The 21230-nt window shown below is 43.1% G+C and overlaps 1 protein-coding gene across 11 annotated transcripts in view; it reads left to right on the top strand.

The window, feature by feature from the left end:
• Positions 1-21230, top strand: part of LOC311253833 (uncharacterized protein) — a 48627-nt gene that overhangs the window by 23267 nt on the left and 4130 nt on the right. For 3 of the 11 annotated variants that reach the window (XR_014621952.1, XR_014621953.1, XR_014621954.1), the window contains 2 exons: positions 6229-6884; positions 7401-12261. The exons of 1 other annotated variant lie outside the window; for it this stretch is intronic. Coding sequence is in view for 3 of the 10 variants with exons in the window: in XM_084384310.1 (XP_084240436.1) it covers positions 4888-5006; positions 6229-6587 (478 nt within the window). In the remaining 7 variants the exon portion in view is untranslated. Of the gene's footprint in view, positions 1-4887; positions 5007-6228; positions 12264-21230 lie in introns of those variants that run through there. 7 more of the 11 variants (XR_014621949.1, XR_014621951.1, XR_014621955.1 and 4 more) reach the window with 6 other exon arrangements.

Genomic DNA, 21230 nt, shown 5'->3' on the forward strand with positions numbered 1-21230 from the left:
TCATGGAGATGAGCATGTTTATCCTACAGCTGAAGTTTATCTGACTGTGGGGGGGGGCAGACTTTAATGTTGCCTGTGGCATTAGCTCCAACATTGCCATACACTCCAGGCCAGTGGTTCTCAACCTTTTTAAGTCGCGACCCCCAATTCAATATGCACTGCTGTCCGCAGTTGAATACATTGTGATCTCGTTGATCTGCTCTGTACATGCGACATCTATTGCACGTCTGTCCGTCCTGGGAGAGGGATCCCTCCTCTGTGGCTCTCCCTGAGGTTTCTTCCGCATTTTTTTTTCCCTGTTAAAAGGGCCTTTTTTTGGGGGCAAGTTTTTCCCCACTCGAATCGAGGGTCGAAGGACAGAGGGTGTCGTCTCTGTACAGATTGTAAAGCCCTCTGAGGCAAACTGTGATTTGTGAATTTGGGCTATACAAATAAAATTTGAATTGATTTGACCCCCCCCCACCCCACCCACACACAATCAATACACCGTAGGCTACGTCGAATTTACAAATCAGACAAGCACTTATGATCACACTTCAGCTATTAGTTTCTTTATCATTTTATTTTGAAACACTTTTGAATATTTTCAAACAAGAGTCTGACTTTTCACGTGAGTTACAGACCGACGATGGTCGCTACATCCCATCATATTGCTGGTAGTTGAGCCGGTTAAAATGTAAACAATTAACGCAAACTTTTTTTCTTTTTAATGAAATAAAATGATAACCAGCACATGCTAATTAGGAAGCCTTAACAAAACACACTGGGGAGAAAAACTGCCCATGTTTCATTTTAAACATCTATGTTGCTGAGAGCTTAAACATGAAAAAGAACGTCATAACATTGTGTCATAACAACAACTTAACAAGTTTTGTTAAAACAAACTCCTAACTCTATAAACGTTGTCTTCTTTTTTTTTTCTTCACAAAGCCAAATAGCTGCAACCACTATGTAATGTGATGGCTGGGCCTTTTGTTTGCCTCTTGTTTGAACAGAGCAGCTGCATTCTTGGCTTTATGTTAGACACGGCCACGCGAAGATCACTCTCAACTCTGAGGAGTCGTGATCTGTATTTGTTTTTCAGTATTCATCTGTATTTTGTTGTCATTCATCTGTATTTTGTTGTCAGTGCAGAAAAGGTCTTTTCACACAGATATGTGGATGCAAATGGAAATAGTACATCGGTTGCAGCTTTTGACAGTGCTGCGTACTTTGTTGCTACTGACAACCAGGACTCTTCCAGTGCGCATGCCGAGATAGCAGTCTGTAACGTGCGGTCAGAGGAGAGATCTAGCAGGGCGTCCTGCAGCTCTGATGGCAGGTGATGTGCGGTGGAGGTGGTGAAAGGCTGGCGTATCCAGTCGTACTTTTCCGGCGTGTCATCATTTGGGAAGTACTTATTGAAACTTTCAAGCAGGCTTCTGAGGTGAGAGGCAATAATTCCTTTCATAGTTTGAATGGTTATGTCGTAACTCTCCATAAAGTCATCAAGCTCAGGGAACATTTCAACACTTCCCCCTTGCACTCGCACAGCCCACCACTTCAGCTTTCTCTTAAATGCCATGACCTTATCAGAGAGAATAAGGACATTTGTGTTTGGGCCTTGTAGGGACAAGTTTAAGCTGTTTAGTTTGTCAAAAATGCTGGCTAAATATGCGAGGCTCGTGACCCACTTTGGGTCAGTCAGATAGTCAGCAAGGGGAGAACTACAGTCTGATAAAAATATGCGGACCTCCTCACGCAGTTCAAAGAGCCTCGTTAAAACTTTGCTGTGAGAAAGCCACCTGACCTCTGTGTGAAAGAGAAGTCCTTCGTGGTCTGATCCCATTTCATGACAGAGTGTGGCAAAGAGTCTGCTTTGCAGTGGCCGTGATTTAATGAAATTGACAATCTTAACTGATGTTTGGAGGACACCTGCCAGCAAGTGCTTCCCTGTGGATCATACAGTGCAGAAATTTCACATGGGGGCTACCTCTAACACGCAGGCCCTCAAACCTTTTCTTGCCCCCTGCATAGCTCCAGCTCCATCTGTGCACACAGAGACACAGCTCTCCCATCTCAGTCTCTCTTTTTGTATGTTACTGTTGAGCTTGTTGAAAATGTCCCGTCCAGTGCATGTTCCCTCCATTGATGAGCAAAACAACATGTCCTCGTAGCTGTACCTCACAAAGGCCAGCAGCTGCGCATCTCCTGACACATCTGTGCATTCATCAATTTGCTCTTCCTCACTCTGTCAATGAGTTGCTCTTTAATGTCATTTGCTATGTCCTGAATGCGGCGCCCCACGGTGTCATTTGACAGGGGAATGGTTAAAGAGTGTTAGATATTTTCTCCCCATGCATTGCTCTTGTGATTGCTACAGCTGCGGGACGGATGAGACTCTCCGCAATCGTGTGAGCCTTTTTCGATTGAGCCACCAGATATGCGACCTCATATGAAGCTGCCAGGGCCTTAGCAGGGACTGTAGAATATTCACTCACCACTGTTTTTTGCCTTTTTAGTTCTTGCTCCCTGCGCTGAAAAAAATCAATTGGCTTATAAGTTAAGCTGCTGTGTTTTGTCTCTAAATGTCTTTTTAGTTTTGCTGGCTTCAAGCTCTCAGTGCCATATGTTTCTCAGGTGGTGGTTCTGGTGGCTGATCTTGGGACCCCTGCTGCTGCTGCTGACTGTCTTGTGCTGGAACACTTTTTCTTTTAAGCCATCGCTCCATTTTTCCAGCTAGCAAACTTGCTGCAGCTGTGGCTAAAACAACAACGCGCCTTTTTTCTCTCTCTTTTTCTTTTTTTATTTCCCCCCACGGTGAGAGGCGGGGTAGAGAGAGAGCCGTGTCTGTATGTGTGAATGAGAAGGGCAGACATGCAACTGGTTTTGAGTAATAAAATGCCTGTTTGAGACCAACCGCTCGTCGTCCTTGTAACATCCGGTTGGACGCTCATTATTTTGCGCATTTATATTTTTCCAAAATGATTTGGCGACCCCCAGAAATCATCTCGCGACCCCAATTGGGGTCAGGAATGGCTGCTCTAGGCGATGATGTACCCACACTCTATGACCTTATGACCCCGCCAATATGCAAACCTGACGGGAGCAGTGAGGAGGATCAGAGTTCAGTAGCCGATTTCAGTGAGCCATTGAGTGATTCAGTCACATTGCCTGTGTCACCACCAGAGTGCAGAGGGAGTCCTCAGAGAGCTGCCTTTCTTTGAGGTAGACTGGGAAGCAGGGCCAGTTAAACCTCACAAGTCACAAGCACAGTGAAGACGGGAGAAGCTAAAGGGTTCACTTAGACAAGGAGCACAAAGCTCTCCTTAACCACCAGAACTGCTTGATTTTGAGTTTCCCCCAGATTTGAGCTCACTGCAAAAACAAGATGTGACACTGAAGCAGTAGTTTGAAAAGGTGACAGATGTGGAGGGTGTTCAACAAAATAACCCAAGCTGTTTAGATGATGACACCTACATGGTGAAGGAGGGTCTTCTCTATCAGAAAAGGGGAAAAAAATGAGACTTTAGCACTGCCACAACAGTTCAGACAGAGAGTTATGGAGATGGGGCATTCAATTCTATGGGCAGGTCACCTGGCTTTCCAGAAAACTCTGAACAGGATTGGAAGCTGCTTTGTTTGGCCAGGGATGTACACTCAAGTCTCTCAGTGCTGTGCTTCCTGTGAAACCTGCCAACTAACCTCTGCTAGAGGAGTTACACGTACCCAATTACAGTCTTTGCCCATCATTGATACACCTTTTGAGAGGATAGGCATGGACATTGTAGGCCCATTTGAGAAAAGTTCCTCAGGCCACCTTTACATTTTGGTCATGTGCGACTATGCCACACGGCACCCTGAAGCCTTCCCTCTCAGGTCTTTCAAAGCTAGACAAGTAGCAGATTGCCTTTTACAACTTTTTTCTAGAGTAGGCATACCCAAGGAGATTTTAACAGACTGTGGGACGGATGGGCTGATGGAGCGCTATAACCAGACACTGAAAAACATGCTGCGCAAGTTTGTGTCTCACACAGGTTCGGATTGGGACTGCTGGCTGCCATACCTGCTGTTTGCGTACAGAGAGGTCCCATAAGCATCTACGGGCTTCTCTCCGTTTGAACTGTTGTATGGGCACCAGGTGAGAGGACCGCTGGACCTGCTGAAAGATTACTGGGAGAGTTCGAAGCCAGAAGGAGAAAATGTGGTAGCATATGTGGTAAAAATGAGGGAGAGACTGGAGAAGATGATGGCGCTTGTACATGAACACATGGAGTCGGCTCAACAAAACCAGAAGGTGTGGTATGATCAAAAGGCCAGAGAGCGGGTCTTTCATCCAGGCCAAAAAGTACTGTTGTTGTTGTTGCCAACCAGTGAAAGCAAGTTGCTGACTAAGTGGCATGGACCATATGAAATCAGCAAACGTGCGGGTAAGGTCACACATGAACTTTTTATGCCGGACAGGTTTAAAAGATACCAGACTTTTCATGTTAACCTGCTTGAGGAGGTCCAGGTGCTTTCAGAGCCTGTGCACCAGCAGCTTTTGGTCCGTGAGGTGCAGGAGGAGGATACTGTTGACAAGTTCTTCCCAGCTACCACCACAACAGCAGAGGGCCCAGAAGTGGACCTGTCACATCTGTCTCTCACCCAGCAGGCAGAGGCGAAGCCCCTGCTTGACCCAGAACTCTTCAGGGAGACACCAGCTTTCACCTGACTGGTGCAGCACAGGATTCGGCTGAAGGGAGATGCCCCAGTGCAGTAGAAAAGCTACAGGATTCCTGAGCGGTTGATTCCTCTGCTGCAAAAGGAAATTAGGCTGATGTTGGAGCTGGGAATAACAGTGAGTGGCAGGCCCATTGTATTGGTCCCAAAGAAAGATGGTACTCTCAGATTTTGTATTGATTTCAGATACCTGAATACAGTGTGCAGCTTTCGGTACATCACCACACTGGACCTCAGCAAGGGCTACTGGCAGGTTGCCTTAGCACCAGATGCCAAGGAGATGACAGCTTTCAGAACACCATTTGGTATGTATCTGTTTAAGGTCATGCCATTTGGTCTCCAGGGGGCGCCAGCCACGTTTTAAAGACTAATGGACCATGTTTTGAGGGATTTATCTGACTGTGTGGCTGCATATTTGGATGATGTAGTTATTTTCAGCCAATCATGGGAGGAGCATATGGTGCACCTGCAACAGGTGCTGCAGAAAATAGAGGCACCCCCATCTACCCCTCAGACACTGTCATTAAGTTTGCCGATGACACGACTGTAGTTGGCTTGATCTCAGAGGAGGATGAGACAGCTTACAGGCATGAGGTGGATCATCTCATACAGTGGTGCGGAGCAAACGACCTCATCCTCAACACCTCTAAAACCAAGGAGATGATCGCTGACTTCTGTAGGACTAAGGTGGAACCGTACGCACCCCTCCACATAAATGGGGAGACGGTGAAGGATGTAGAAAAGCTGAAGTTTCTGGGAGTCACACTGTCGAACCAGCTGGCATGGACGAACAACACCATGCAGCTGGTCAATAAAGCTCAACAGAGACTTTTTCCTGAGGAAACTGAAGCGGGCCAAACTACTCCTCAACTTCTACAGAAGCACCATCGAGTCCATCCTGACCACCAGCGCCACAGTGTGGTACGCCAGCTGTACAGCCGCGGAACGCTACAGTCTCTATCGTGTGGTGAAGGTGGCTCAGCGCGTCATCAGGTTGAAGCTCCCCGAACTGGACACCATTTACACAAAAAGGCTCAACAAGAAAGCCCTCAGCATCCTTAGAGACACCCCACACCCGGTCACTCCATGTTTGAGCTGTTACCATCTGGCAGAAGGTTCAGGACAATCAGAACCAAAACAAACAGACTAAGAAACAGCTTCTACCCCAGAGCTGTTGCCTACATCATCCCACTTCTATCATAACAGTCACTGTTATACACACGCATGTTATACATGCTGCTGCTATCACTTATTATTATTATTATTATTATTATTATCATTATTTGAAGCTGCACTGATACCTTTCTGCTGCACAGACATTGTATTTTATATATACTGCTGCTCTTGTCTTGTTCTGTTGATCTCCATGTGTGCCTTTTATGTTTTTTAATTTTTTTTAATATATGTTTTATATTGTCTAACTAATTGTCTTTTACCGAGAATAGTCTAACAAAGTTTCATTGTACACCCAGTATAATGACAATAAAAGATTCATTCATTCATTCATTCATTCATTCATTCATTCAGACGGACACTTTTGGAGTGGGCCTGGGAGCAGTGTTTCTGCAGGAGGTGGAAGGAGAGGAGGTGGTGGTGGAAGGAGAGTCGGAAGCTGCTGGACAGAGAGACAAAGGTACTCTACAGTGGAAAAGGAGTGCTTGGCGATGAAGTGGGCCATTGACACCCTCAGATATTATCTGCTGGGGCGGCACTTCTTCCTGGAAACTGATCATCGGTCTTTGCAGTGGCTTTATCGCATGAGGGATGCCAACATGCGCATCGCTAGGTGGTACCTGGCCCTGCAGCCCTATGACTTCACGGTGCACTACAGGTCAGGGAAGTCAAATGTGGTGGCGGACTGTCTGTCCAGAATGTCAGAGGAATGAGGTACTGTTCTCTTTGGGGAGAGGGAGGAGGAAATCTGACGAAGAGCACATCGTCACCAGGCTTTGCACACATGGCACCACGCACTATGGACTGAGTGTGACTACATATGCAGAGGAGCAACAGCACTTTATTGGAGATTTGCACAATACATTTTAACACTGTTTTTTGCACATTTGTATGGATATGTTTATCGTATTTATTGAACGTTTATTGTCCTTGGTCGGGTCTTGGTTTTACAGGTGGGTGATGTGTGGGCCACGCAGCTCCACCTAGAGCAGCGGGACAGAGGGTTAAAGGTGCATATTAAATGTGTTAATTCCTTCAACAAGGAGCTAAGCTAAGAATGTGTATTGTGTTGCTCAATAAGTGCATGCAGTGAAGAAGTCAAGTGTATTGTTTACTCACCAGTGTTTGTCTTCAGGGTGTGCAGGCAAAAGGCTTCCCCCAGGAAAAAAGACAAAGTGGGATGTGTATTTTTGTTGTTAGGGGAGGCAAATGAGGGTGTGTATTTGTTACTGATAAGGTGGTGTAAATATAGGAATAAAAATGGTGGGTTAAACATGTTGATAGGCAGTGGATCCCTGTGGATGGAATCTTCCAGGGTCATTAGCTGTGACACCCTATAAATGGGGGCCATTTTAACAACCTGGGGGAGGTGGTACTGATGTGTTATGCTGTTTGCTGAGGTGGAGGAATAAAGAACCACCTCTGTGACCCACCTTAAACCTGCCTGTGGATAATTTTTTGCTGTACCATCCAGCCGTAATTGTGGTCATTCTCACATGTCTGACTGAATATTTTGTATTTCATAGAACCATCAGCAGAGTAAACTATTGCAGCTGATGAGGGGGATAACATCCCACCAACACACAAGAGACGCAAACAACCATCAGCAGAGGATGGAGCATCTGGAGTCGGTGCCAGGAAACCTTCTTCCAAAAGTGAATTTTGAAACATTTTCATTTATTTGGAGTAACATAAGTAGATCTGGGTGTGTAAAATAAATTTAAAAAACGCACGCCTCAGTCTGGTGGCACCCTAGTACATTTAGTCAAGTAATGTATTTAATTACAAATTTGAGATACTTGTACTTAAATTTAGCCTTTTCTTTTCATATTACTTTTAAAGTTCCACTTTACTACATCTTAGAAGCAAATATTGCACTTTTTACTCCACTACATTTATCTGACAGCTATAGTTATTACCAGTTACACTGGAAATTATTATTTTTTTGCACAAAAATGAAGGGCTTATACAATATGGTTTGTTATAAATTCAAGTATTCATCAGTTTTTACATATATTGCTTATATTTGATTAATCAGTTGATTGACAGAAAATTAATTGATAACAATTTTGATAGTGGTTTCAGTTATTTTTCCAGTAAAATCATGTGGTTGCCGCTTTACAGCTGGTATGACATTTGCTGCGTTTCCTTTAAATCATTTCATTGTATTTATAATGTTCAGGTTTGGACTGGACATTGTGAAGGTGTCACTTGGGCCTCTGGCTTACTGTGACCACAGTTCTCAATATTTTTACCGATCAAAGGATTAATGGAGAAAACAACCAGCATGAAAATAACCATCGGTTGCTGTCCTAAACAAAATATTACAAAATCCTACCTTTACGTTATTGTAATCATTCTTAATGCCGGTCATCGGGTCAGAATTTCTGTTATCTGGTTAGATTAGTCATAAAATGGAAACTATTTTTCATGGTGGAGTGCTGAGGATGAATCGAGTCTCACAGCCTGTGGAAAGAAGCTTCTTGTTAGTCTAGTGATGCAGCACTAAAACAAACAAGCTGGTCAGGCCTGGTATTATTTGTTGTGAGCGCCTGTTCATAAGTGGACAGCTCCAAGTACAGGTGTGAATGCCTTAGGATTTTATGACTCAGACCGCAGTCAGTGGTGGTCTTGGCCACACGTGACCACATTCTTTTAGCACTGTGTAAGCACATGTGTCCTGGACCAGATTGAAGCACCGCCTGTTCAACTGATATTTTCTGTAGAGTGCTGATCACACTAAGACTCATTATGGGCATAGCCCCTTCAGAAACGTCCATAATGCAAAATAATTAATAGAATAAATGTCTGAGGTAAAACACAGCCCTCTATGCACTCTCCCCTCTCCTCCTCTCCTCTCCTTAGCAGCGGCGGTTAAATTTCAACAGTGGGGGGGACCCCTGGTGGAACGAGGAAGATGTAAGACACGTTTCACAGAGGCTCCGCTGGAATGATATTTTTTTTTTTTTACACTTTTATATTACACTTTTGTATTTTTTCTGCCAGCTTTAAGCCTTAATACTGCAGCCTTTTACTATAGGTAAACTTATTTTTTTACTTGCGGACACTCTATGATGGCAGGCCGAGGGAGAAATGATGCTTCTAAAACAGGCTGCGACAGGCCCCAGCCATCACCTGAGCAGCTAGATGCTAATGCTAATGCCACTGTGGCGAGAGCGGGTCTGAGTGTGTGTTTGTGTGAGCGTGTGTATGTGTAGTGTGTGTCGTCAACAACGCCACCTGGGATTTTAACCCAGGAAATAGCCATACAAGGCCAACACTAGGGCTGCAACTAACGATTATTTTGGTTGTCGACTAATCTAACGATTATTTTTTCGATTAGTCACAATTATTTTCGACTTTACCTCATATTCTCAGAGCAAATTAAAAACCCATGAAACATGTATTTGAAAACATAATATTTTGAAACAACTGCATTTTTAAATTGTTATTTTAATGAAACATAAATTGACAAAATAATACATTAAAGTGCAAGTTGTGATAACAAAAACATAATGTACAAATAACTTTACTATACTATAACTATACCTTTTTGAAATAGTGCTGCCAAGTCCAAAATTTCAAATAAAACTAGTAAATGTAAATAAAATTAAAAAAAATCCAGTACAAATGACTGTATAATTCACAAATTCTTCAAATTGCAATGCAGGAATGTGAGCATATCAACATACTCAGGTGTGAGGCTGGCTCTCTTCTTGGAGGTTATGTTCCCAGCAGCTGAGAACAGTCGCTCAGAAGGAGTAGAAGTGGCAGGAATGCACAAGAATGACCAGGCTAATGATGCAAGACTTGGATATTTTGCTTCATTTGACTTCCACCAAGATAGGGGATTAAAGTACATCAGTACCTGCAATGGGACAACAGATGAAAATTAGGCTTGTGAAAAAGTATGGCATGTTACAGTTGATGTTAAATGTTAATTAATAAGAACTGTTCTTATTTAAACACATAAATCTTGCCTCGTTGGTGATAGCTTGGTTGTGAGCATCCTGTTCAGCAGTCTCACTGTCAGTATCTGTTGAGGAGTCACATCCAAACAGTGAATCAAGAGACCCATTTGAAGTTCTCTTAGCACATGTAATGGCTTCCTCATTCTCACTGGCACACTGCCTCTTTGCAGTTTCTTCTTGCATGGACTGTAAGGCAAGAGATTGGACTTTACTTTGAAATTTCTGACACCAGGTTCAGTGTTCAGTTTCTGAAAACGCGGGTCCAGTGCAGCTGCAATGATCTGTGTGTTTGTGTTGTCATCTTTGACAGTGACTTCTCTGGACCAGCGTGCAGTTGTCTCCTGTGAAGCAGCTGCCTGGAATGCCAGAAACAGAAGCTGTATCATAGGTGGTCTGAGTGGACTTCTGAAGCCCTCTGACCAGAGGAGGCAGGGCAGAGGCGGTAGCATAGGTTTCACCACTCAGGTAGACAGTGGCACTTTCAAAGGCCTGAAGAGCTTTTGCCAGTTCCTCAAGCAAGGCCGACTGGTCTGGTTTCAGGTCGAGATGCTGTTTCCCTTTCTGTGTTACTGTTTGGGTTAGACAATGTTGCAGTCAGCGGCCATCTCTGTTCTAGCAGACGAGTCACCATGTAAAAGGTGCTATTCCACCTAGTAGAGACATCTTGGATAAATTTCTTCTCTGGGATTCCCATTTGTTTCTATTTGGTCTTCAGCTTGCTTGAGGCTAGTTCACTTCTTTTGAAGTGCTCTACAAGACACCTCGCTGCTCCTAGTGTTTTAGTGATCTGAGGATGTTTCAGAGCATGACCGATCACCTATTGTGGCCAAGTGTGGCCTGCACAGCGGACTGAATTCCACCCATGCTTTTCTTTCAAAATGTTTGCAGCCAGCACTGTGTCAACATTGGAGCCATTGTCATGGACAACAGCCACAATCTTGCTAGCAGGGACCTCAAACCTTGCCATGGCATACTCAATCCATGCAGCAATGTTAACTCCAGTGTGTCGTTCTTCCAGTGGCATGGTGGTGAGGCAGAAGCTAGTGAGTTCCCAGTCATCACTTAAAGTGACAAGTGATGCCAAAATATGCCTCTGTGGCAATACTGGTCCAGGCATCAGCTGTCAGGGCAATCTTGCTCTTAGTTGATTTAAGGACGTCTATAAGATAGATTAATGTTGAGTCGGTGTGTAGCTATGCCAAAACAATGTCGGACTCCGTAGTTTTCTCCGGGCCCCTGCCAAACCTAACCAGTGATGACATGTTCAGCCGCATGTCATCATTCAACCGCTGGCTGTCAAGGTGGTGTCCAGCAAACGATGTGGGCTTTGTTGATAATTGGCGGACTTTCTGGGGAAAACCTGGTCTCATTAGGAGAGACGGCATCCATCCCACTTTGGACGGAGCGGCTCTCATCTCTAGAAATTTAACCCATTTCATTAGCCAACAACCAGCCTGACAACCCAGAGTTGAGACCAGGAGGCAGAGCTGCAGTCTTACACGCTTCTCTGAGCTTCCATTAGATCAGTTGCTCCATTGAGACTGTGTCTGCCCCCCGACCACCTAAATTAATTAAATTAATCAAATCAAAAGTCCACAGAAGAGGAGTTGTGCATGAAAATCTAATAAAAATTAACAGCAACTCTGCAATCTCAAAACAAGACAAGAGAATTAAATGCGGACTCCTAAATATCAGATCCCTGTCATCGAAAGCTGTACTAGTAAATGACTTAATTTCAGACTGTAATATTGATTTATTCTGTCTTACTGAAACTTGGCTGCATCCTGAAGAATATGTCAGCCTGAATGAATCCACTCCACCCAGTCATATTAATACTCACATTCCTCGAGGCTCCGGCCGAGGAGGTGGTGTTGCAGCTATTTATGACTTAAGTCTGTCAATCATTCCTAAACCTAAATTAAATTATAACTCATTTGAAAGCCTTGTTCTGAGTCTTTCACATCCAACGTGGAAAACTTTACAGCCAGTTCTATTTGTTGTAGTGTATCGAGCACCTGGTCCTTACTCAGAGTTTTTATCTGAATTCTCTGAGTTTTTATCAAGTATAGTCCTCAAATCAGATAAAGTAATTATTGTAGGTGATTTTAATATTCATGTGGATGCCGTTAATGATAGCCTTAGTACTGCATTTATCTCATTATTAGACTCCATTGGCTTCTCTCAGTGTGTACATAAACCAACTCACTGTTTTGACCACACCCTTGACCTTGTTCTAGCTTATGGTATCGAGATTGAAAATCTAACAGTTTCTCCACAGAATCCTCTTTTATCAGACCATCACTTAATAACTTTTGAAGTTCTATTACTGGACTACACACCATTAGGCAAAAACTCCTTCACTAGATGTCTATCTGATAGTGCTGTAGCTAAATTTAAGGAAATTATACCGCTGGCACTAAATTCAATGCCATGTCTTAATATAATAGAGGACTCCTCCGCTAACCTCAGTTCCTCACAAATCGATCATCTTGTTGATAGCACTGCAGGCTCATTGCGAACAACACTGGACTCTATTGCCCCCCTGAAAAGGAAACCTATAAAGCACAGGAGGTTAGCACCCTGGTATAACTCGGATACCCGCAAATTGAAGCAAACATCACGGAAATTTGAAAGGAAATGGCGTTCCACCAACTTGGAAGAATCCCGCTTAGCCTGGAAAGATAGCCTTAAAATATATAGGAAGGCCCTCCGCAATGCCAGAGCAAGCTATTACTCGTCATTAATAGAGGAAAACAAAAACAACACCAGGTTTCTTTTCAGCACTGTAGCCAGGCTGACAGAAAGTCACAGCTCTACTGAACCATGTATTCCTACAACGCTCAGTAGTAATGACTTCATGAGCTTCTTTAATGATAAAATTTTAACTATTAGAGACAAAATCCATCATCGCTTGCCCTCAACTGGCACTATTGTATCTTTAAACACAGGAACCTCAGAAACAGTTGTAAATTCTGACTTATATTTAGACTGCTTCTCTCCCATCGACCTCCACCAACTAACTTCGATGGTTTCTTCATCTAGACCAACAACTTGTCTCCTAGACCCCATCCCAACTAGGTTGCTGAAAGAAACTTTACCTTTAATTAGCACATCTCTACTAGAAATGATCAACCTGTCTCTATTAACAGGATACGTACCACAATCCTTTAAACTAGCTGTAATTAGACCGCTCCTTAAAAAGCCTAATCTTGACCCAGAAGCTTTAGCCAACTATAGACCTATATCCAACCTCCCTTTCCTCTCCAAGATCCTTGAGAAAGCGGTCGCCAACCAGCTATGTGACTTTCTTCATAAAAATAGTTTATATGAGGATTTTCAATCAGGTTTTAGAGCACATCATAGCACAGAGACGGCACTGGTGAAAGTTACAAATGACCTCCTCATCGCTTCTGACGAATGACTTGTCTCTGTCCTGGTCTTACTAGATCTTAGTGCTGCATTTGATACCATTGATCATCACATTCTACTACAGAGACTGGAACACTTAATTGGCATTAAAGGACCCGCATTAAACTGGTTTATGTCCCATTTATCGGATCGATTTCAGTTTGTACATGTTAATGATGAGTCATCCCTGTATACCAAGGTTAGTCATGGTGTTCCTCAAGGCTCCGTGCTTGGACCCATACTATTCACCTTATATACGCTCCCTCTAGGAAATATAATTCGGAAACACTCCATAAACTTTCATTGTTATGCAGATGATACACAGTTATACCTATCAATAAAGCCAAATGAAACTAATCAGCTTACTAACCTCCATGCATGTCTCAAGGACATTAAGACCTGGATGACCTGCAATTTTCTGCTGTTAAACTCAGATAAAACCGAAGTTATAGTACTTGGTCCTAAACACCTTAGAGATGCATTATCTAATGATATAGCGAGTTTGGATGGCATTAACTTGGCCTCCAGCACCACCGTCAGGAATCTGGGAGTTATCTTTGATCAAGATATGTCCTTCAACTCCCACATAAAACAAATTTCAAGGTCTGCATTTTTTCATCTATGTAACATTGCAAAAATCAGGCCCATCCTGTCTCAAAAAGACGCAGAAAAGCTAGTCCATGCATTTGTTACGTCCAGGCTGGACTATTGTAATTCTCTATTATCAGGCTGCCCTAACAAGTCTCTAAAGAGTCTCCAGCTGGTCCAGAATGCTGCAGCACGTGTACTGACAGGAACTAAGAAAAGAGATCATATTACTCCTGTATTGGCCTCTCTGCACTGGCTCCCTGTAAAATCAAGAATAGAGTTTAAAATCCTTCTCCTCACTTACAAAGCTGTTAATGGTCAGGCACCATCATATCTCCAGGAGCTCATACTACCCTATCACCCAACTAGAGCATTACGCTCCCAGAACGCAGGATTACTTGTAGTTCTTAAAGTCTCCAAAAGTAGAATGGGAGCCAGAGCCTTCAGTTATCAAGCTCCTCTTCTGTGGAACCATCTTCCTGTTTTGGTCCGGGAGGCGGACACCCTCTCTACCTTTAAGAATAGACTTAAGACCTTCCTCTTCGATAAGAGCTTATAGTTAGGGCTGGGCCAGGACAGGCCCAGGCCTGTCTTGGACCAGCTCTTAGTTATGCTGCTATAGGCCTAGTCTGGGGGACAATGACACACTGAGCTTCTCTCTCCTCCCCTCTCCTCTCCTCTCCATCTGTATACATTATGCCTGTATACATGCCCCATCTCTGCATGTCACTGACTTCACTTCTTCCCCGGAGTCCTTGTGCTTTCTAGTCCTACAGGCTCCCATGGATCCTGGCCGCGCCCGGGTCGTGGATCGTGGATGCGCCCACTGCTATGGCCCTGCCTGATCGTGGATGCGCCTACTGCTATGGCCCTGCCTGATCGTGGATGCGCCTACTGCCATGACCCTGCCTGACACCCACCACTACTGTCTCTAATATTAGTCACATCTCTGTTACATACGTTCCACTACTATTATTGTAATGCATTACTACATACCATCCTTACCATTAATCACTACTACTGTTATCACTAGTAATCACATTTCCATGTGCATTTCATTATTATTGCTGTAATACATCTTAATGTACTTTCACTCCTGTCAACCATCGCTTATAATTGAATACATTGTGATCTCGTTGATCTGCTCTGTACATGCGACATCTATTGCACGTCTGTCCGTCCTGGGAGAGGGATCCCTCCTCTGTGGCTCTCCCTGAGGTTTCTTCCGCATTTTTTTTTTCCCTGTTAAAAGGGCCTTTTTTTTGGGGCAAGTTTTTCCTCACTCGAATCGAGGGTCGAAGGACAGAGGGTGTCGTCTCTGTACAGATTGTAAAGCCCTCTGAGGCAACTGTGATTTGTGAATTTGGGCTATACAAATAAAATTTTATTTGATTTGATGTCATTGACTATCATGTTGACGATGCTTTCTGTCAAGACTTGAGCCATTGGAGGGGTTCATGTGCCTCTTCTGACAACAAAGTCATCTACACGCCTTTTCTTGGCACTGGAACTACTAAAAGAGAGAACAAAACAGAATTGTGTATCATTTAAGAAGCTGAAATCTATGCATCATCACGTTGTCATGCCTGATAGTAATTATTACAGTTTTTAATTGATTACATATCTTACAAATGAATTATTATTGTTATAAATCATTGCATTAAGTGGAGGTTTACTATTCAGTGTCTTATCCAATTTATATTATTACTGTTTTGTACTGATTTAATATCCTACACATGAATTATTACTGATATTGTTGCTGTCAGACAAAAACCTCTTATTTGCAAATTTGACTTTTTTCGACTATTTTTTTATAATCGATTTTACTGGCCACCCTTCACGTCTGTATACATTATTAACCAATGAATGTATTCAAAGAGCTTATCTCCAGCCGGCCTCTTGTCATGTTATGATGCACGGCAGAGCTTGGGTTCACAACAACCGCAGTTGTTGTTGTCATTCGAGATCTGTTGCATTTTTAATAACTTTGAATTTTAATAAATCACTTTTTGGTTGCACACTATTGGATGAATATGTCCATTTCCGTTCTATTTGCTCGTAGGTTTGTAGCTTACTACCTACAGTTGGTACTAGTTTCAAATAGAGGTTTCCCTCACGGAAAGCGTGATTCACGCGTTGCGTGAAATTGTAGGTCACATTGTAGCCACTAGGTGGAAGCATCATACTGAAATGCAGCTCAAAAGATTTGGGGATAATTCCACATTTGACCACAACATAGCTGCAATGGAGAGTGGCGCTGTTCATAGGCCATAGGCTACTTAATTTGCAGCTGTGGTCGAGAGAGCTAGAGAGTGAATGGAGAGAGGGAGCGCTACGCCGGTAAATCAGATCAATGTTGTTTTTTATTGTTTCACAGTGGTTACGTTCAACAGGATCAGTGGTTCTCATGGGGGTCCTGTCCCCCTCCATATTTTTGATCTCTCCTGTAGCCTGGCCGGGTCTGGCTCCAAGTTTTAGCAAATTGTCTCATATCTATTTTCTGCAAGTTCTCGTGAATGTAACAATCCACTTATAGCCCACGATCGCTCGTTTAAACAGTCTCTAAGCTGCTTCGGTCGTGCCAGCAGCCTGGACCCGATGCAGCTGGACTCACGAGCGGAGCATTAATGCACATCTGTCTGCAGCTGCTCCAAACACACAATTTGAAGGGACAGATTAGATGTTAATTTTGTTAACAGTGACTTTGTTGATACTACTTTAATCGTAGAATGGAGCCACAACGGGCTGATTTCAGCCAAGAGCAGCAGGTTGTTTTAATGGAAAGTAGGCTATGAGCGATACAAAAAAGCTGATCACAGCCTGAAGCAACAGTGTTGCTGCAAATATAACAAGAGGAGGCTGCTTTTAATTTCTGACAGCTGAACATTGCGCTTTTAAATATGAAGCTTACCCAAACAAAAAACTAGAGCAACAACTGTCATTTTTTAAATTGTGTTTTCATATATTTCACCGATTGTAATAGAATGCGAGTGTGTTTTATTGAAAGCGAGACTGGGTGTGTGTATGAAAATCGCTACAGTGAACTGGTGCTTTGGTTTTTAGGTGCTCTACAATCTCATAGTTTCAAAGAAAATGGATTGATTGATTTATACTTAACGAAATGAAACGAAAACAATATATATTATATTACTATATTGTTGCAACTTTAGAAAATATAATCCAGGGGAAAAAAGGCTTACAAACATGGACCAAAACAGCTCAGTAATACGCACAAAAATCCAAAAGAAACGAAAATGAACTAAAAAAAATAACTAAACATCATGAAGTGGTCTCAATCTGTGTTTTACGCATGCCTCTGTGCATCTGGCACATGTGTCTTGGAGTTCTGAATGGAGGCTGTATGTTCAGCTCCCCTTACATGTGAAATTTATTACATGAAACACGACGAAATTTCTTCACTTATGAACTGAAAAGTGTGAGGAGAGCTACTGTAGGAACCGGTTTTTCTGTTCAAAGCAAACAGCTGTGTGAAGTACTGTGGGGGGCAGGACTTTTGTCTGACAATGTACTTGAGTGAAGTATCCACAAACACACCCATTGGTCAGTGTAAGTGTGACTCCATCTCTTTTTACTTTTTAAACACACACTAAAATTATGGAGCGTGAGCATGTAGTTGAGGCGTGTCTTAGGCCACAAAAACTCCACAGTTCTTTCTCACGTGGGTTTATTGAAACCTTTATTCAAGTTACAACAAAAAATAAAACTGTAGCAATCCAAAATCAGGCAATAATCATTAGCACGGTCAAAAACTAGTGTGCTCTCCTCGCCTCCATAATCATCACTGAACCAAAGTACGCACGCATCACGTTACGCACATCTCAGCCAATAAGAAGAGCGCAGTTGTTATTAACTAATAGGCACTCTTATAACCTCAAATATACAAAATCAGAATAAATCCAACAAATCTAAATTATTTATCACCTTATGTGTAATATACAAAATGGCTCCAACAGTCAGAGATAAATGGAGGATGCTAATGTGTTACATTGTGTCCAGCTGTCGTCACAGCAATTATTACAAGCACACCTATTGGTCAGAGATAAATGGAGGCGCTAATATGTCTATTAAGCTCATTACTTTCAATAGAGCCGAGAAGATGGAACATAGGAAAATATTTTTCATTCTAGTTTTAGAGGCTGCATTTAAAAAATATATATATAAAAAAATAAAGTTATTACTTTACATCACGTTCATAAGATGTGTAGTGACTGGAATTCAGACTTCCCAAAAATATAAGATATATACATGGTAGCCTACGTGCTTCAAATAAAACATTTTTGTTTAAAAAATCGACAGGTATACAGAACAGTGCAGTATGATATACAGTAGGTAATTTAAAGCAGAGTGTGTCCTCAGATCTGCGTAGTGTGCGCATCAGTCTTTCAGCAGGAGATCCTTCGGCCCTGGGCATTTTTCGCCGTCTGCCATGCAGTCACATGCCAGTCGGTCCTCCCTTTAATGCTATGACCTGTTCAATGACTTTGTCCAAGTGATCTATGTATTTGTTGCAGGCCTCTTTGGTGAGCTTATATTTCCAAAATGACTCTATTGCGGAGATCAGTTCATCTCTGTTTTTGGGTTTGGCCTCACAGCGAATGTAGCGTTTCATTGAAGCCCAGACTAACTCGATCGGGTTCAGATCCGGCGACCTAAGAAATTTTTGCTGAGCATAAGGTTTGTTCTAAATTAAATAAAAGCCTGTCCCATACAGACGCGTGTCTCTCTAAAGGGGTCCGCTCGGCACACACACACCCTCCAAAAAAAAAAAAAACTATTGGCAGAAGTCCGGGCCGTGAGAACCGGCAGTCTACCTCTCGTATGGATAATCCAACGGATTTGATCTGGAAAATCCCTTGTTGTGATAGACTCATGTGTTTTCATAATCTACAGTAGCCTATCATAAAGTGGATACAATCACCGCAACTCTGTCCGGAGCTTCGCTACTTTTATTTCCGTATACTTGGTAACAGTAACCCAGGTACAAGGATCCCCCCCTCCCCGCTTGACTTGAAATTAAAAAAAGTGACACAGGCTATTGCCCGTTCCTTCATGAGAAATCATCCAGCAACACACTCAATCAAACAAGGTGGGGAATGAGAAATCTGCGGCACTACTGTACAGTAGTTCGCTCATTTTAAAAATACAGACGGGTGTGTTTCGAGCTGACGAGACTGAGGACCGAAAAAAGAGAGTGAGACGTATACTGTAGCTGCCGTCGTTACATTTGTCTCATTGAAAAACTATACTGTATTACAGTGGCGAGCGGTGACCTTTTACTGTGGTCATGCTGAAGTGTCAATACCATGCGCGCCCGTAAGGGGGGTATTTATTTATTAATAAAAAATATAATATGGTTTTTAACTACTACAGTGGAAACCGCTTATAGTGATCACGTTGGTCCAGAGTACATTTGATCACTATAAGCGGTTGATTGCTAAAACCGAATTGTTATTATTTCACTTATTTTTTTGTGCAGAACATAATCTAAATGCCAGTTGTATAGTTTTTCAATGAGAAAAATGTAATGAAACGGTCGTCAGCGCGATCCTCTCGTCAGCTCCAAACTCACCCTTCTGCACCTCAATCACAGACCACAGCTGGTTTTCCACACAGCATTTACAGTAACTCACGTGACACGTCTCAGATCAGTAGGCGCTGCTGCCGGTGTGTTTTTAAAATGAGCGAACTAGGCTAGTAGCGCCGCAGATTGACAGATCTGACACTTGTTTGACAGAGTGTTTCGAGATGGTTTTCATGAATGAACAGGCAATATGTCACTGTCAGACCGGATCGTTTGACGGGAGGGGGGGTCGGCCAGTTTTTGTGATATTTACTTCAGGAGTAGGCCGTCCACTTGAAATTATAGTTTTCTTTTCCTCAAAAGTTCTCCGCGAAAACGGCACTGAACGCAAAGACTGAATAGAATTAATATTTTCACTCATTTTGACCGGGCTACACGATGAAATGAACCACTGACAGTTTCCCGCTGAACAATTCAAACAAGTCAGTTTTGCGCATGCGCGTTGGCAGATAAGCTGCTTCACTGACAGCTTTTTTGCCATTCAAAATGCTCATCTACAGTAAACACAGCCTCTAGCAGTAACTGTACTACTCTGTGTCACAGTGCGCACGCGCGAAACAAGCTGTCAGCTTTCCAGCTTTTCGCAAGCAAAACGGGACAGATTAGGCACGGATTTAAGACCAAAACAGTAGAACTAAGGTATTGTATAATTGAACACACTGCCAGATTAATATTTTCAATTATTTTTATTGAAGGGCTTGGGCATGCACTGCATTTATAGCTTATTAAGACCGCTCGCCCATGCTGTATTATTATTATATTGCATTCCCCATTTGTGCTCACTGCCCCGTGCTGCTGTCTTATGGAGGCGTCCTGCTGCTCACAGATGCCACCTGGCGGTTGTTTGGGCACATTGCAGCTTCTGGTGAAAACACAATTACTCCTCCAAAAAAAAAATCTGTGTGACTCTCCCGTGACTCATGCGTGAAATCCTCCAAATGAAACTAGTACCCACTGTACAGTGACACGTAAATTTAATACCATATATTGAAGATAGGAGGCTTCTGCTTGACAGCGACGATATGCTACAAACCACTACAAAACAGATAGGCTACGGCTGTAAGTCACTGATAACGAAGACAAATAACTTTTATCGGTTCAACTCGTGAATTTACCCTTCTGGCGTACATGCCACCACAGCTCCAGGGTGCTTACGTTTCAGGTGCTCATGCATGGCTGTAGTGCTGCCATGAAATGACAGCTGTGTTTGACAAAATTTGCACATCACATGTGAGTGACGCCGAGATCGAAAAGTGGCCAAAGGTATGTTGATTGCCGCTCAGCGGCTTATACCGATGCCTAGAGTCTTATGCCGTTCCACGGAGAGGTGGCCAAAGTTATGTCTATTGCTGCTCAGCGGCTTATACCTATGCCTAGCTTTATGCCGTTCCTCGGAGAGGTGGCCAAATTTATGTCGATTGCTGCTAAGCGGCTTATACCGATGCCTAGAGTCCTATGCCGTTCCTCGGAGAGGTGGCCAAAGTTATGTAGATTGCTGCTCAGCGGCTTATACCGATGCCTAGCCTTATGCCGTTCCTCGGAGAGGTGGCCAAAGTTATGTCGATTGCTGCTCAGCGGCTTTTACCGATCCCCAGACTCTTATACCGTTCCTCGGAGTGGTGTGCCGCTGTTATGCCGCTGATATTCCGCCGACACATGACGGTGTGTGCCGCTAGAGAGCGTTATGCTTCTGAGAGACTGTTGGATGGGTACCGTCCCCTGATGGATATGCAAATGTAATGCCACTGGGCTGGTTTTACGACAAGTGCTGCCGTAAATGTATACAT

This window comes from Pagrus pagrus, assembly GCF_965226575.1.
Source record: "Pagrus pagrus genome assembly, contig: HAP1_SCAFFOLD_51, whole genome shotgun sequence".
Taxonomy (NCBI): domain Eukaryota; kingdom Metazoa; phylum Chordata; class Actinopteri; order Spariformes; family Sparidae; genus Pagrus; species Pagrus pagrus.